The 18,123-nt window shown below is 46.2% G+C and overlaps 1 protein-coding gene across 1 annotated transcript in view; it reads left to right on the plus strand.

Moving 5' to 3' along the window:
- Window positions 1-10,899, plus strand: part of LOC125704416 (NALCN channel auxiliary factor 1-like) — a 51,727-nt gene extending 40,828 nt beyond the window's left edge. The window contains exons 2-3 of the mRNA XM_048969940.1: window positions 6,359-6,530; window positions 10,161-10,899. Of these exons, the coding sequence (XP_048825897.1) occupies window positions 6,359-6,530; window positions 10,161-10,462 (474 nt within the window). The 3' untranslated portion in view covers window positions 10,463-10,899. The remainder of the gene's footprint in view (window positions 1-6,358; window positions 6,531-10,160) is intronic.
- The last annotated feature ends 7,224 nt before the right edge of the window (window positions 10,900-18,123 follow it).

An 18,123-nucleotide genomic window follows, 5' to 3' on the forward strand; every position in this document is an offset into this window, starting at 1 on the left:
TCACTAAGACTGCCCAGGCATCGCAGCATTGTGTTGAAAGCCCACAGACTTACCGTAATCCCCAAACATGATTCTTTTATTGAATCAGATCAGTCGGCTTTTACACAGACGGTGGGACTGCAGGTGAACTTGCCTTTATAAGTACATTTATAAGCAAACACAGCTGAGCTCAATATTTGCACAGATCCGCTTCAAGCCAGTCAGTCACAAATCCTTATAACAGTGGTCTTCAACGTTTTTTTATTTATTTAAGCGCTTGAGAGCTTAATCTGAGGAACTATGAAGTCACACTAGAGGGGGACTCCCCTCTATTTGATACAGGTCCACCTCAGTAGTATTTTTCTGACAAGGGTGGGCGTGATGGTATCACGATTGACTATAAATGTCCTGAAGATCGACCTGTTGATGGCGATCCACCAGTGGGTGATCGATAAACAGTTGTATGTGTGCTACATAAAAACCTCTTTAAACTTCATTATAATTCATTAATATTAATGAATAAATGAACACAATTCAAGTAGACAGACTACGTTAAGCATAAAATGTTGATGTGTGACGGACTCCGTTTTAACGGGTTTTGTCTCCAAAAACATTTATTTTTTTGGCCAATCAGAGCTCATAGAGAGGCTGAGGGCAGAGCATCCACAGAGCAAGGGGAAGGTGCCCAATGCGGTCCCTGTCACATTACTCACCAGCTGGTGACCCGTGGGCTGCAGATTTCTCTCCGAGAAGGGCAGTAAGGTGTTTGGTAGATGATGCCTGACTCACCAACCCTCCTGCAGCCACAAACAATTTATGACATGAGCAAAATGCCACAACAACTGTGGGATTCAATACATTACACCTGATGTTGGCTGTCTTCTAGTCAACTCGACTTTCATTTCAGCACCTTCTACTACACATAATGTCGTATTCAGAGTCTTAAAATACATTTGTTGAAATCGTTTTATATTTTATGAAAGATGTGTGGATGGAAACATGCCTTTCATATTAGACATCCTAAACATGAAGAGCTGTTCATTACTGCTTTCAGGTATGTTTTAATTTAATCTGATGCTTGAAAATGCATGGATCTAGATCAGCAGTCTTATCCAGTCTTATCCAGTAGGGATCAGTGTGTATGTGGGTTTTTGCTGCAACTCCCTCATTACATCACTAATTAGAGGACTGATTGGCACATCTTCACACCTGGGTTTCAGCAGCCGGCCCTTTGTAGATAAGACTGTCCACCCCTGATCTAGATGGTCTCTCAGAGAAGAACAGCAGTCTTCACGGGAGAGATTGTATGTCCTTCTCATGCCGTGTCTCTATGAACTGTGGACTATGGTGTGGGATCGGTAGCGGGTTCCAGAATAGAGATGATTTCTGACTGTAATTGCAGAGCGTTTGAGCTCCTGGGTTCATGCGTTGAACAGTGGTAGGCGGCTATGGAGAAGGCTGAGCTTGAACATCAAAGTGAGGGTCGACCAAGGTGCACGGAGCCATTAAAGACTGCGACACTGGAAAGGGAGGTATACCCTCAATTACGGTGCTATTAGTGTAATTAGGGTTTTGCATGGAAATACAAAAGGGCGTGTATTCACAAAAATAAACAAAGACATCAAAAGAACAACGCCTTCATGTCCATATCCTGCGGTACCAATGACTACATCCTGCTTACTATACACAGTAACACGCAGAGGGCTTAGGAACAAGTTATGGACGCTGCCCCGTGTGGCCACTTTTATACACAGCATGCATGAACGTGTCCAGCAGTAATGCTTTTGTGCCACTGCTTGTGTTGTGCTGGTTTGGCAGGCTGGTGGTCTGTCTCGCTGCATGCAGTCGGGCTCACACTTCATATTACCCTTTCAGATGAAGGTCATTTCTCCCTCTCACAGATGAACAGACTATTTGAAGTTGTTCTATAGAGATGTGCATTAACAACTAACATTGTGTAGCTATACAGAATTCAAATATGTATAAATATACAAAGCAATAAATATATTTTAATATATGCAATAAATAAACCATCAGTGCATCCATGCTTGCCCAAGTAAGCACTGACTGTTATATAATGTATAATTTTACCCAATGCTTTAAAAAGTGTTTGTATTTAATTTTCTGGGCATACGCCTTCTAATAGTTCTCCTGCTAATACCAACACAGCTCGTTAAGAGTTTGCCCGTTTGCCGGTATGACCGCTCGATTATAACTCGAACCCGAGTATCTTCTGGCTCTGCGGTTTTCTGCTGCATTCGGTAAAGAGGGCGCATCGAGCTGTGGCTAACGTACAGGAAACAGAGAGGGCATCTTTAAATACTCTTCATAAATAACGGAGAGCAGGCCCAGATTTCACGTCAGCTGCAGGCCCTCCTCTTACTCCCTGAGGGTGGAGATCAGCGCGATTCCACAGGGACCCTGGACGAATACGAACCCGTCGCGGGGACCAGCCACATTCCTGCAATGGGTGTGACCTATTTGCCCATAACGATAATGGCCCAATTACTCCCTACACCTGTGTCGAGTGTATGATCTGTTTAATGTCTTATGTATGGGGAAAGGCCTTATATAGTCATAGCAAAACTTTTTTAGCCATATTTTAATCACTATATGTACAGTGTGTTTTTTTTCATAAAACACATTGGATTGGCAGCTAATGCATTTTGAACGGATCAGACAGACCCAAGCATGTTTAGTCTATTAAAAAGACTGTAAATGTATCATTTGATATAGTTTGATGTTAGAAACATACATCACTGAGCCCCCACCACTCACTAAATTTCCCCGTGGCAGCCCCACCCTGGTCTCGGGGCTGAACCCCCGGATGTCTGCAGATGCTTGAAACACTTGTTGATATGTTGATGTTTATATGTAAGTGAACAGCCTTTCTGCAGGGTCTGCAGAGTCATGCTTGCTGTAAGATCAGCATGTTGCGCAGACCTTTTCCGTAAGGGATAAATTGAGACCCAATCTCCCCCCCCCCAGATGGAATGGGCTGTTTGCTGTTTAGGGAGCATTTGGACTGACATCATTAGCATTGATATCGCTGAGGCAAATGTAGTTATGCTTGTCTGCTGGAAAATGGTGATAAGAGGACTTGATTGGAGATGGCTGCGGACACGGGGGAGATCTAAACTCCAGTACCGCTTATGCCCCTGGCTAGAACATGCCCATGTCTCCCATGAAAGTGGCAACATCATTAAAAATACAGTCTTCGCGCGGCAACTGCAGATGAGGAGATCATGTGATGATTGGTGGGAGGGCGCAGGGACGGCACCGCCGTGTGATGATTGGTGGGAGGGCCCAGGGACGGCACCGCCGTGTGATGATTGGTGGGAGGGCCCAGGGACGGCACCGCCGTGTGATGATTGGTGGGAGGGCCCAGGGACGGCACCGCCGTGTGATGATTGGTGGGAGGGCCCAGGGACGGCACCGCCGTGTGATGATTGGTGGGAGGGCCCAGGGACGGCACCGCCGTGTGATGATTGGTGGGAGGGCCCGGGGACGGCACCGCCGTGTGATGATTGGTGGGAGGGCAGGGGGACGCCACCGTTGTGTGATGATTGGTGGGAGGGCAGGGGGACGCCACCGCCGTGTGATGATTGGTGGGAGGGCAGGGGGACGCCACCGCCGTGTGATGATTGGTGGGAGGGCAGGGGGACGCCACCGTCGTGTGATGATTGGTGGGAGGGCAGGGGGACGCCACCGTCGTGTGATGATTGGTGGGAGGGCAGGGGGACGCCACCGTCGTGTGATGATTGGTGGGAGGGCAGGGGGACGCCACCGTCGTGTGATGATTGGTGGGAGGGCAGGGGGACGCCACCGTCGTGTGATGATTGGTGGGAGGGCAGGGGGACGCCACCGCCGTGTGATGATTGGTGGGAGGGCAGGGGGACGCCACGGCCGTGTGATGATTGGTGGGAGGGCAGGGGGACGCCACCGCCGTGTGATGATTGGTGGGAGGGCGCAGGGATGTTACGCTGTTAAATCCACACGTCGTGCGCCGAGGTGTAAAGCACTGCTGATATCCATGTGAAAACACCCCCTCATTAATCTCAGATATGTCCGCTTTCTCCAGCATATATACGGGTCCTTCAGCTGAATCACCAACACAGCATACTTGGTAAAAAACGTCAGAGATATACGTTTTAGATGATTGTTCAAGTTCACTTTAAAGGCGAAGACGACCAGGTGGAGTAGTAGACTGCTACTTCAACGCATCTGTTCACCGCTCCAATGAAGAATGAGATTTTCCAGAAACATTCCCATTTTTATTCAGGTTAGAAGACCAGATTTCTGTCATTTGAGAAGACAAAGAGGAATAACAATTAAAACAGGAAATTAACATAACTGAACTGATTGAATTGAAACTGCATGCAGAGAGCTGCTGTTCTGATCCTGTGGGCGAGCCTGACTTTTGACATTTATCTTGTGTGGCCTTCAAGATGTCCACATGACATTCTCCTCATATCCCGCAACAGATACATTCATCAGATACACATAAGACAAATAATGCTGCTTCATGGCAGTTTTGCTCGACAGGGTCACGGTTTGAAAGTCTTGACATTCACAGACTGACAGCTCCTGCTTTTGTAGGGCTGCTTCTTTGCTTTGAAAAACCTACCTGCAAAGACAAAAGGATCGTCTGTGTTGTTTACCGGAATGCGTCCAGAACTCTGCTGGGCGGACGCCAAGCATAAATACCACGGTAACATAGCAGGCGTGTGCCATGGGGCCTGGCTGGTGACGCGTAAATGAGCGAGGGGTTTTTCGGAAACGTTATCTCACGATTGGCTGCCACGGTAACGCATGCCTGACTTTACAGGGCTCTGACGTCCGCCGAAACGGTGAAATCTGCTCTTTCAGCCGGACTGTGCCGTGTCTGTCCATCCGTAAGCGTGATTCGTTCCAGGTAACACGTGACTGCGTTCGTTTCTGTTATGATTGCATGAAGTGACTCAACCTGGGAGCAGAACTCAGGACACAGGTCCGTACAGACAAAGGATCTGTTTGAAACCCCTTACCACATGGGAATGGATGCTTTCAGGCTTTCTCTGTAGAAAGGAGGGCTTATATAAAGCATTGCTGCTTTAATTTTTACATTCAGAGATGTAAACAGCGATCTAGTGGATGTGGTGGTTTTCAGCACAGTACTTTGGCCTATTTCCTGACTTTGGTCCTGTGACTTCCTGTGAGTGGACCTCTTTATGGATTCACCGTACGGTCCTGCATTTACAAAAGCCAGGGACAGGGAATGTAAGTAGGCTGACCGGGAGAACGTCGTGCGGGACAGCAGGGCTCAGACACAGAACCCACTTTGGCTAATGTCGCATAAATATTTCAAGTTCCGGAGGAAATTGACATGATCGATGGCGGTGTGCTTTGCAGTCACACAAGAGGCTGACTCGAGGCGGCCGTCTCAGACTGACAAATTATTCATTAGACGTATAATTGTATCAGCGCTATGAAATGGAAGTCACGGGAAGAGAATAAGCTAATTAATGTTGCAGAGCCAGCTAGTTGTGGCTCGGGACGTAAAAACGGGGAACGTCCGTTACATTATTATTAGACGACGCATCAAAGGCGGCCCACACTGTGCACAGCTCCATCTAAACGCTGAGTTACAGTGTTACCTAAGCAGTTTGGCAGCCCAGAGGTACAACTGCAGTGTTACACCAGGGAACTGAACCAGCAAGCCTTTGACTAAGAGTACAGTGTGCTTAGAATGCCCCAGTTTTACCCTCCTGGCCTAGTTAATGTAAGTAAACATGAAACATGTCTTACGCTCCTTCATAAAACTCGACATATGACATATGACATCATAAAACATATGACATCACATGAGAGTGTGAATGACATCATCTGCACACCTTGTAGGGAGCACTTGCTGCAGTATAGAATTCATTTTTCTGCTGCATTTATTGAAAGAGACTAGGGGAGTAGAGGGGAGGGTTATGTGTGGTCTGTCAAATTCAAACTCAAGGCCTTTGTGTTGTTGGGACAATGCTCTACTTGTTAACTTAGAGGAACAGTCTGCGTTGAATCACAGTGTCCACTAGAGGTGGATCACACATTAAACATTCTCATCCATCCATCCATCCAGCCAGCCAGCCAGCCATCTTCTATCCACTTTGTGAACCATTTATCTATTGCAGGGAATGTCTCCGGAATATTGCACCAAACAGCAAAGACTGCATCACGTGACCCTGTGGCACGAACAGCCTGTTGGTGGTTTTAATTTGTCTAGATTGATTGGTTCATATCCCTGTTAAACATTCGCCACTCTGTATATTTCTGTGCTGATAACTGGAAGAGGGCGTGCGGATCGAGGGCGATAGCATGCCGCTTTTCACCCACTCTGTCTTGTCTCTTGCAGACTGCCTACAAACCCTGGCTGTGTTCCCAGTACTTCCACACGACGCAGATGCATTGCAGCAACAAGCTCCCATGCAAGCAATACTGTTTGGAGGTGCAGAAGAGGTGCCCGTTCATATTGCCAGACAATGACGATCTCATTCATGGAGGGAGCCCCAGTTTTATATGTACAGGTAAAGCCCCCCCCCCCCCCCCATATGTGCAGTTAAAACCCCACCTCCATTTCTGTTTATGTACTGGTAAAGCACTGCCCTCTTCATATGTGCACAGATAATGCCCCGCCCCCTTTGCATACATACAGTTAAAGCTCTGCCTTTATAGTAAGGTGTAAAGTATAGAAACTTTGTTACTGTCCTAAAGTGTTTTGCTTGAGTATTTTAAATTGTTGCAACTTTCACTTTGCTACATTTAGGAGCCCAATAATGACTTTTTACATTGTACACAACCATCATTACTCACCTATAATTACAACATATACTATTGCACCCAGGATGTAGGGCTGCACAATTCTAGGAAAAACATGAAACTGAGATAGTGGGATTTCCTTTCAAAATCGAGACCTATAACAATAGATTTCTTTTCATTTTTATTTTGCATCGCATATTGTCTTTATATTGTACGTGAACAAACAATATGTAGAGATGCGCGATATGTCAGTGAACATACCGAAATTGCCGGCCGATATTTTGGCTTTATCAACATTTTAGCAGCATCTCCAAGTTAGCAGCCCTAGAGCTACTGCTGAAGTAATGGTGAAGATTGCATTGGACGATCAGGTATTTTCCGCAGTGGAGGTTGAGGCATTCTAAACTTGTAAGAGGCCTAGAAGTACCATCCCCTGAAATGGTTCTAAGTTCTTAAATCTGGCCCGTAGATTAATATTTTGTTTTCCACAGAATAAATATGTCATTCTGCCAATATGTGCCAGCAAGCTCACCACTCTTTCTGAATAAAATGAAAATAAGTGACAGTTTTTCTTATCGTGATGCACTGTAGCTTTCAATGCTATATTCAAACGTGTCTTCAGTGAATTTAAAAGGATTGTTTTTTGTAATATCAACAGATATGAATGTGTAGTAGGCTTACTTTTTTATTTGAGTACTTTCAAAACTGGCTTTTTTGGAGTAGAATCGTACTGGATGACTTGGTGGTGTCTGTACTTCTACTTTACTGTGAAATTTGAGTACTTATTCCACCACTACAATTATGTATGTACAGCTAAAGCCCCGCCTCCAGCTCTATATATACAGGTAAAGCCCCGCCTCCAGTTTTATAGGTACAGGTAATGCCCTGCCCCCAATTATATATGTATAGGTAAATCCCCACCCATTTTATATGTACAGGTAAAGCCCCACCTCCAGCTGTATATGTACAGGTAAATCCTTGCCCCGAGCTCTATATGAACAGGTAAAGCCCCGCCTCCAGTTTTATATGTACAGGTAAAGCCCAGCCTCCAGCTGTATATGAATAGGTAAAGCCCCGCCTCCAGTTTTATATGTACAGGTAAAGCCTGCCTCCAGCTGTATATGAATAGGTAAAGCCCCGCCTCCAGTTTTATATGTACAGGTAAAGCCCCGCCTCCAGTTTTATATGTACAGGTAAAGCCCCGCCTCCAGTTTTTATATGTACAGGTAAAGTCCCGCCTCCAGCTGTATATGAATAGGTAAAGCCCCGCCTCCAGTTTTATATGTACAGGAAAAGCCTGCCTCCAGCTGTATATGAATAGGTAAAGCCCCGCCTCCAGTTTTATATGTACAGGTAAAGCCCCGCCTCCAGTTTTATATGTACAGGTAAAGCCCCGCCTCCAGCTGTATATGAATAGGTAAAGCCCCGCCTCTAGCTGTATATGAATAGGTAAAGTCCCGCCTCCAGTTTTTATATGTACAGGTAAAGCCCCGCCTCCAGCTGTATATGAATAGGCAAAGCCCCGCCTCCAGCTCTATATGTACAGGTAAAGCCTGCCTCCAGCTGTATATGAATAGGTAAAGCCCCGCCTCCAGTTTTATATGTACAGGTAAAGCCCAGCCTCCAGCTGTATATGAATAGGTAAAGCCCCGCCTCCAGTTTTATATGTACAGGTAAAGCCCCGCCTCCAGTTTTATATGTACAGGTAAAGCCCCGCCTCCAGTTTTTATATGTACAGGTAAAGTCCCGCCTCCAGCTGTATATGAATAGGTAAAGCCCCGCCTCCAGTTTTATATGTACAGGTAAAGCCCCGCCTCCAGTTTTAATATGTACAGGTAAAGTCCCGCCTCCAGTTTTTATATGTACAGGTAAAGCCCCGCCTCCAGCTGTATATGAATAGGTAAAGCCTGCCTCCAGCTGTATATGAATAGGTAAAGTCCCGCCTCCAGTTCTATATGTTCAGGTAAAGCCTGCCTCCAGCTGTATATGAATAGGTAAAGCCCCGCCTCCAGTTTTATATATACAGGTAAAGCCCCGCCTCCAGTTTTATATGTACAGGTTAAGCCTGCCTCCAGCTGTACATGAATAGGTAAAGCCCCGCCTCCAGTTTTATATGTACAGGTAAAGCCCCGCCTCCAGTTTTTATATGTACAGGTAAAGTCCCGCCTCCAGTTTTTATATGTACAGGTAAAGCCCCGCCTCCAGCTGTATATGAATAGGTAAAGCCCCGCCTCCAGTTCTATATGTTCAGGTAAAGCCTGCCTCCAGCTGTATATGAATAGGTAAAGCCCCGCCTCCAGTTCTATAAGTACAGGTAAAGCTCCGCCTCCAGCTGTAATTGAATAGGTAAAGCCCCGCCTCCAGTTCTATAAGTACAGGTAAAGCTCCGCCTCCAGCTGTATATGAATAGGTAAAGCCCTGCCTCCAGTTCTATAAGTACAGGTAAAGTCTGCCTCCAGCTGTATATGAATAGGTAAAGCCCCGCCTCCAGTTCTATAAGTACAGGTAAAGCTCCACCTCCAGCTATATATGAATAGGTAAAGCCCCGCCTCCAGTTCTATAAGTACAGGTAAAGCTCTGCCTCCAGCTATATATGAATAGGTAAAGCCTCGCCTCCATTTCTATAAGTACAGGTAAAGTCTGCCTCCAGCTGTATATGAATAGGCAAAGCCCCGCCTCCAGCTCTATATGTACAGGTAAACCCACGCCCCTCTTGGTATATGTGCAGGAAAACCTCCTTACAGTTTTATATCTATTAGCTCCTAGCTATATATAAACAGACAATCCCTTATCTAGTTTTATGTGTACAGGTGGAGTTAATCGCCCAGCTACATAAAGCCCATCCCTGGTGTCTATGCACTGCTAAAACGCTGCCCCCCAGCATTCATTACAGTGGTATGTTTTGCTGAATGTCATACTGAAATGATGCTGCTCAGATTCAAAACAGGCCCTCGAGGTGCAGGGACTTTGTTATACTGCCACCTGGTGGCTGTAAAACTCACAGTTTGATGAGTAATCCCTTGCCGGTAATATTCATTAATAGTGAATGACCGGAGAGCGGCTTCAGCTTCCCGAAGCTGAAGCCGCTGACACTAATGATGTGATTAGAGCATAAATGAATGAATCCCCGTCAATTCCCAAACTCTTCACCCTTACTGTCACAATTCCAGTTCGTGACATGGACTCTTGTAGGTATTCAAACTGTGAGGCCCTCTAGGGGGTACATGAAGGAATTGTGGGGGAGGGGTGCAGGTTTATTTGGGGTCTGTGGATATGTGGATAGGGGGTGAATCAGGACAAATGTATCAGCCCTAGGGGAACTGTGTCAAAAAGAACCACTCTCACTGTTTGTGCCTCCGTGATTTACCTGCCTCTAAAAGGCTGCTGTTAAATTCCAGGGCTGCTAGAAACCCCCACGTCCGGAGCAGAGACCGAGTGCTGTGACGTGCGGTGGGACATCACACCGGATGGAACGGGACGAGCAGGCAGGACAATCAAAAGGACTCACCCCTCCTGCCAGAACCGGGCGTCCACCTCCACGAATGGGGCATCCAGACTGTACGGCGGGAGGCTCAGGCTCTGCCTCCTGGTTCTGGTTCTCTTACACACCGTTGTCACGGTGACCACAGCACAGAACTCCACCGGGCTCGGGCTTGGGGGTATCACCCCTGTGGAGGAGAGTTCCGCCAATGAGGAATGACTTTGGATTGCCCCCACTGCTGGGTGTGCCAGGTGCCAGGAACCACGTGGGTCAGGCTCCCCGTTCCTGAAAGTGCTGGGGGTGTGGGAGAGGGATCGGCGACAAGAACCCGGAACAGCAAACCGGAGACGACAGAAAAATGGAGGACAAAATAAGGCCTAAACAAACGTAGAAACCAGACTGCTTGCACACTCTTTTATATGTCATGATTTACTGGCTGGGTTTCATTCGCACTAGATTGCTACAGGAGTTTATTCATTTTGTCTCCTCAGCTTTTCATTACTGGGCCTGAAAGCAGGAAGGCCAGGCAGACATGTCTAATCGCCGGAGACTCGATCCATCCGTTGCTCCTTTCCTGTCAGTTGGTATCATCCGCCCAGCTATTCACGAACATCCTGAAAACCTGGAAAGTGTTGCTCAGAGACGGGGGGGGGGGGTGCGGGCGTTGCTCACGGCATCAGCATGCAGGAATCACACGCGCAGGACGCCCGGCCCTGTTCCCGCCCACGGCCCCGCACGCAGCAGCAGACATTCGCCTTGGCACTGACATCACTTCCTGTTTCACCAGCAAACCAGCCCAGCTAGCTTACGCGGGGCCAGCTGACGCCCCGTTTCTGCCTGAGTGGGAGGCGCCGGTGGAGGGAGAGGTCGTGTGTTAATCTGCCCCCGCCCCCGCCCAGCAAGCCACACAGATACAGCCAAACAGAACCCAGTATTCATCTACTTTTAAACAGCTAGTATTTCTACCGTTTTTGCATGTGCAAGGTATTTTAATATAGTCTTAACTCAGTTTACCGCCTCCAGTATTCCTATCATGACCGACCGCCACGTAGAGTCAGAGGAAAATCGCATCGCGTTTCTGTAAGGGCCGCCTTCACCCATGCGATGTGGATGCTACACTGCAGTACGAGGGCCTTACTCCCTTTGCGTTTCCTTACCCCATTTCTTTGACTGTGTCTCGCATTAAGTAAAGGGCTTCTTCGATGTTTACACACACTCACACGCTGGCACGCGCTTGGCTCAAGACGCCCCCTGCTGGTACCGAGAAGCAGTGCGTGACTCACGGCTGCAGGCGGAGGGAAAGCAACGTCCAGGGGGCGGAGATTATGTTCCATAAAGAGGAGGAGGGTGCGGCCTACCGCGGGGTGGGCTGGGGCGAGGGCAAAGGGGGGAAGGCACTTTAAGGGCTGTTTTTAACGTGATGTTCTCCTTCCTTTTCCACGGACGTGCCGTCATTGGGGAAGCGAAAGAGGGGAATTTAGCCGTGGAGTTCGAACACAATCATGGCTCCACAGTGTGTGTGATTCGCAGGATGTGCACAGTTACAGTTAAATATATATATAGCCCTGGGAATGTCACAGCCATGAAGCCATGGAGGGCGCCCCCTTCAGTCAGGGTGAGGTCTGGCAGTTCAAACACACCGGCTTCCAACAGGCAATAAAGCCAGAAGACCCAAACTGAGGTTCATTCCAGTGTAAACCCAGATTTTCTAAGCCTTATAGCGGAAGAGAGACTGACGGATTGTTTCGAACGAGCGTCTCTGAAGCAATACGATTGCGATCACCATTATCTCTGATGTCAGCCTCAGTCCCATCTGGTCGGCCAATCAGCTCACTCCATTCCCTGACATTTATTTTATCTACCTCTGCCCAACGGCGACCACTTGAGGTTAGCATCTGTCACCGGTATAGCATCTAATCATTCCTTCGATCGACTAAATCAGATTTGGAAAGCTCAGTTTGCAACCGTTCCACCTGCAGGGTGTCCCACGTCATGAGAAGGTCATGGGGATACTGCCCCCTATGGGGAAAAAGTCATTATTATTATTATTATTATTATTATTATTATTATTATTATTATTTAATAATATTATATACTTCTAAGCTTTCTTTTAATGCCTGATATAATGATACATTTGAAGAATCTGCATGGGTCAAGATTCTCTGCATTCTCCTGCTTCTCCCTGTTCTTCTCCATTTCCTGTGATCTGTACTCAAAGCACAATGAGGAGCAGGGAAGCAAGGCCCCACTAAATGGGAGGAGTCACAGCAGCCTCCTGGACCCCGCGCGTTCGGGCAGGCGACCTCATCACCCAGGACGGGGACCTGCGTCAGGTCATTAGAGCATCTTTACGTGGCGCCCCGTAGATGAGCCGTTTTTTGAAACGGACGGTCGGCTTTAGAGCGGCCAGCAAAATCGATGGGAGCACGGAGAAGGCAAATGGCGAATGAGCCCCCACCCCACTCTAAACAAACCTCCCCAGCATACATGGGAAAGGGGGCATCCATGTCGGTGAGAAAAGAGAGTGTTTGCTGCCTTAAGGGAGTAAGGGAAGGCAATTTTTAAGGGAGAGTTTTGCCACATTTCATCCCAGACACACATCTTCTGCCTCAGGCGACCACCACTGTCCTCAGGGGGGTGCCACAGTCATGGGGGGGGAGGGGGGTGTTGAATATGCTGCATGGGTCACCCGCGTTCCGCGCTGTGTCATCTGCTGTCGGCAGTGTGTACGCACTGTGCGTCATCGTGTCCATCACGCAGCACCCCCGCCCTCAATAAGCAGGTGTTACGCGGGCCGTTACGAGGGCCTTCGCAGTCCAAACTACCCGCCGGGCTCCTTCCGGTGCAGACCGTCCCGTGGCTCTGCTGGAAACACGGCTTCTGCTAAGTCACGCTCACGCGGGACGTTTTCTTATAGTCTGCGACTCCTAGCGATATCTTGTGCTAGTATAGACTTATAGTTGTGAATTTAACTAAAGAGATGCCTACTTAATGCAAAGGACTACCAAAAACCCATGTTTGTTTGTTTTTCTGCTCTCCCTCCTCACCCGAAAGCCGGTGTAAACGCAGTGGCGACCGACAGCCAATCGGCACCCTTAGCATTTCCGGTGGTTTAGCGGTTTCTAGATCGACGGACTTGTCTATTTGTTTTTATGATTCCTTTACGAATCCTGTGGATCTATGCAGTATCTCCTGTCTCCCATGGTTGTCATTCCGTCAGCTTTGTCCTCTACATCTCTCCCCCCCCCCCCCCCCCCCCTTAGCCGCTCATGTGTCGAACCCGTGGACGCCCGCGTCACCTGGCCCCCACCAGCCTCCTCACGTTTTTATCCTTTGAATAAAGGTTAAGATGTTTATGCGAGAATCCAGTGATTAAAACCAGTAAGACATATAAAGATATTATTATTATTGTTATTATTATTATACTACCAGTATATTGTAATATGATAGAAGATTTAGTTCAGTAACTATCTTTAATTTTTTTACAAACTTTGATTAAATAATTTATAAACAATCACAGATCATGATCTTTTCAGAGTATAAGGATCACGTCTACAGTTAAAATATGTTCTAATGGAAATAAATGCAAGGATGTTAAATAATAATCGCACTGTCTGGTGTATTCATTTCTGTGAAAATGGGAAACGTGCCCTGAAAATACGCAGGATGTAAAGGAGACTGCGATACATATCTGACTGTATGTAGCTTTGACATATACCTGAAGTATAAAGACCATTCAAAGAAGCCCCTCCCCCTTCCAGACGCATGAAAGATTGGGTTTAATGGGCTGGGATAGAGAATGACACTGGTAGCATAGACTCTTCACATTAAACAGAGAATTTTATTGAAGTCGTTGAATATCTAGAAGTTGCTTCTGGGGAGGATGTTTCTTAAGGCAATTACTGCCTTGGGCTTAACACTGCAAATAATGAGTCACAGACAGGAAACTGAAGGGTTCCAGTTCACTGGCAGTTTGGCCACTAGAGGGAACCACACCACAGTAAGCTCATGTTCTCCAGGACCATATTTTTATGTGAAGTACTGATACACACAGAGAGCCAATACTAATACTAAAATTTGACATAAATACAACTACTAAACCATTAAAGTCAAATAATTCCATCTGAAACTTTTAATCCTGATTATCAAAAACTGATTAGAAAGGTACATCCAGTTAAATTAAAGCACTGCGCAGTTATGAATCCGGTCTTCTAAATTCAGTTTCATGAGACTTTGCAGTTGTGTTATTTCATACTGCCACCATGTGATGAGACCAGGGTACTGCAGCCCTTGGATGTGGCCTTTTTACAATGAGATCTCTACAAGGGTGATGGGGACCAGGGTACACATGTGCCACTCAGACCTGACAAAATGTCCACTTGAGGAGAGCGACTGTTGAATCATGTCAGCAGAGTGGCAGAGGATATGACCTCTGACACCTCGATTGTGGCATCTTCCAGAAGAGCTTCAGGATTGTCACGCATTCACATCGTCTGACAGGAACCCAGGGGGCAGACGTCATGCCACAAAGTCCCACCAAGCATGTCTTTTAAACTCAGCTAAAAGGCTACTGCAAAGAGATGATGTTTACAGAACTGAATCCATTACTGGGTCAATGTTACAATGTTACTAGAGTTGTCACTATTGCCACTGTAATTAGTGCCGGTTTAACTTAAGCGAACCAATGTCTCTCCATCGTCAGTAGTTGAAGGCACGCGCAAATTAATCATCGTTCATTATATGCTCACCAAGTGCCACCTAGTGGACGGTGTTAGGACTTTTTTTATATATAGCTTTGGAAGAATGTTTCATCTGAGTGTACGTTTGTTATTAAAACAGACACAAACACAAATAGAGGAGACCGGAGGTAGGTGTTAGATAGACTCAGTTGCTCAATGGACTTTTTTCTCATTAAAAAAAACTGAAGAAGATGATGAAGGAAAACTGATGGGATCGGTTGGAGAAATGGCACCTTTGAACTGGAAATGCGATGGAGTTTTTGCAAATGTGCAAGATTCACGTCTTTGACTTGAATGGTCGCATTCAACAGCTGGCCCTAGTCACTCCTAAGTACATCTATTTATGAAAGAAAGAGATTAAAAGGTATTTGATGGACAGACCTATTTTTACATCCCTGACCAAATATCTACAATGGCTGTCAGTGTTTGAATGGCGGATTTATTTACAATTAATCAGATCAGGCTGGTATAGCTTAATGGGAGGAAAATGAGACATTGTATCATACTAAAGGTATATTTCAGATCCAGGCTGTACTATGTAATTCCTGCAAGCTTCTCCCAGAAATCTGACTCAAGTGACTCACTCAAAATTAATAAAAAGCCACAATTTGCTCAAGTGATATAACCCATAAAGGAAAGATCAGCATTCATTTGGAAGCACTGGTATTACTTCCAGTGACGCACAAAGACGTTTCAATGGGTTCCCCTCCACAAATTTTGCGTGAGGCGCATTCAGAACCTTAACAATGGGGAACTTTCACTCACTGGGGCAAAAGGAGCTGGTATTAAGACTGACTGGTGGGTTCTGTGAGGATGCTCGGTATTAACATCCAATCATAGGTGAGTAGAGTACGCAGAAATCATTCCGCGTCACTGTCAACCTCCACTTTTTGCTGAGGATCCCAGTACCGCAACATACAACGAGGAATCTGAACTGCAGATTATTGGTGGCCTCATCTCAAAAACAACAAAAAAATGGACTGAGTGAGGTTTGTAAATTTTCTCCTCCACTGGGTGTGTGTGTGTGTGTGTGTGTGTGCTGCTGTGTCACAGCCAGACCCAGTAAGACACAATGTAGCCCGATGCACACTGCCAGTGATTCCTCTCTGCTCCCAGTGAGCCATCACCTCCAGCATGGTAGCCCACAGAAGAACTTCCCCACCAAGACCTCCGCGGAAGTCCAGTCTACAGCTTAGGACTTATACCCAAAACTGAAAGTTTGAATCCTGTGGCAGGGTCCTGTTACTGTTGAGCTGTTGGCCAAGAGCCTCCTTTGCTCCAGTCAAGGGTTTTTTTTCAGTTACAGCTGATCTCTGCCTTCCTAAAATCATTGTCAAGTCATGACAATTTGATACAAATACTGTGAGCAAGTCACCAGAAAGCACTGTGCTTCTTCAGATTTACCACACGCTCCTTATCTGGCATTCGGCTCTTTTCGAATCAATTTTCTATCTCGTACTCAAGCATGTTAAAAATTCGCCTGATTCCGTGAAAGTCGGATGGTTACCAGCAGCCAGTCTGCAGGATAGCAAAGCAGCAGTGTGCTGAAATTGTGTACCTGTAGGAATGTCAGAGAGAGATATGGACGTGTGCTGCCTGACTCGGCTGAGTCAGGACGCCTGTTGTGTCACAGCGGATCTGATTTGCTCCCGCCTGTTGGTTGCCTTGAACCTGAGGGCAGAAAAGCAGCCGAATGCTGACTTTGGGACCAGCATCCAATTGCGTAAATGGGTTTCTCGATGACTGGGCCGTCCTAGATTATTAGGTTTGTGTGTGTGTGTGTGTGTGTGTACATACATAGAGCTCTGGAAAAAAAAAGACCACAGCAACATTTTTAGTTTCACTGATGTCTCCGTGGACGGGAACGCGTCTTTGTAAAGTATACAGGTTGTTTGCAAACTCCAGCCAGGCTCTTCCCAGCCTCTCGTTGATGAATGGCTGCTTCCTTGCTTTAAGGGGTCTTTAAGGGCTTCTAAGAGTCCTCGCAGTATTAACTGGTCTAGCAGTGCACTTCACCCCATTTAATATTTCCCGTTCCTTTTCGAAGGTCACTCCATGTCATCCTCCAGCTCATGAGGCACGGCTGGATAAGTTGACGGTCATCTCTGGCATTAGAAAGTCACTTCCTCCCTCTACCTGGCTGGTTTCTGGTTATTCTCAGAGTCTCCAGCTTCACCTCGTTCTTGTCTACTGCTGTCTTAGAAACTTTGAGTCTGGAAGCAGCCTGTCTCGCAGTGTAACCTTCTACCACCAGGATTAAGCCAGGATTTTAAAATGCAGATTAAAAAAAAAAAAAAACATATACATATGGAGTCCTTTAATTTTTTCCAGAGCCGTACATATTTATACCCACATGGAGATTAAATATATGTATAACAGATTTTTTGCATCAGATGTTTATATAAAAACGCTTTTGGATGATTTATGTCCATTTGCACTGTATGTGTAACAGATTAACTGGACCATGACAAATGATCTTCTTTTGTTATTTTACGTTTATATCTTAGGCAGACCATCTCTAACATGGCTTCAGTCAACAGTGATAAAGTAAGCGAATCCTGAAAAGTTTCCCTGAATACCCATCCAGCTCAGCTAGTTCCTCTGGCCGGGGAAATACCTCCTCCTGATTGGGTGACGAGGCAGAGGGGTGTGCTGGGCTAGTCGCGCTGTCCTGGGGGGTCCCAACAGTTGTGGCTGCGGTTACTTATTGTATGTTTATTATTGTTACATATTGTATTATTGTATGTAACGGGTTGATGGTAAAACCAAAAGTAAGCAGCGTTTAAGTAGTGGAAGAAATTCACGGAGAACTAGAGACTCAGATAAGCTACTGAAGAAGAGAGAGTCGTACGTCGGAAATACACCATCTTCTGGTGTGATATGTAGGCTACATGTGCAGTGACTTCCCGAATGCTGCAATAGAATTTTATTTATTTTATTTCTTAATGTTGAGAGGCTTGTACTGTAATGCAGTAACAAATATTATTTTTATTGAAGGTATTTAGCGTACAACATAGCACATGCGACATATCGGAACGCAGATGTTTCAGATAATATTCTATGCATATAGGAAGTGCAGCTAAGCGGGTTGATGAACAAATCAGGACAGATCTTTTAGGTAAACTGAATCAAACTATCTGT

The sequence above is a fragment of the Brienomyrus brachyistius genome, chromosome 1 (assembly GCF_023856365.1).
Source record: "Brienomyrus brachyistius isolate T26 chromosome 1, BBRACH_0.4, whole genome shotgun sequence".
Classification (NCBI taxonomy): domain Eukaryota; kingdom Metazoa; phylum Chordata; class Actinopteri; order Osteoglossiformes; family Mormyridae; genus Brienomyrus; species Brienomyrus brachyistius.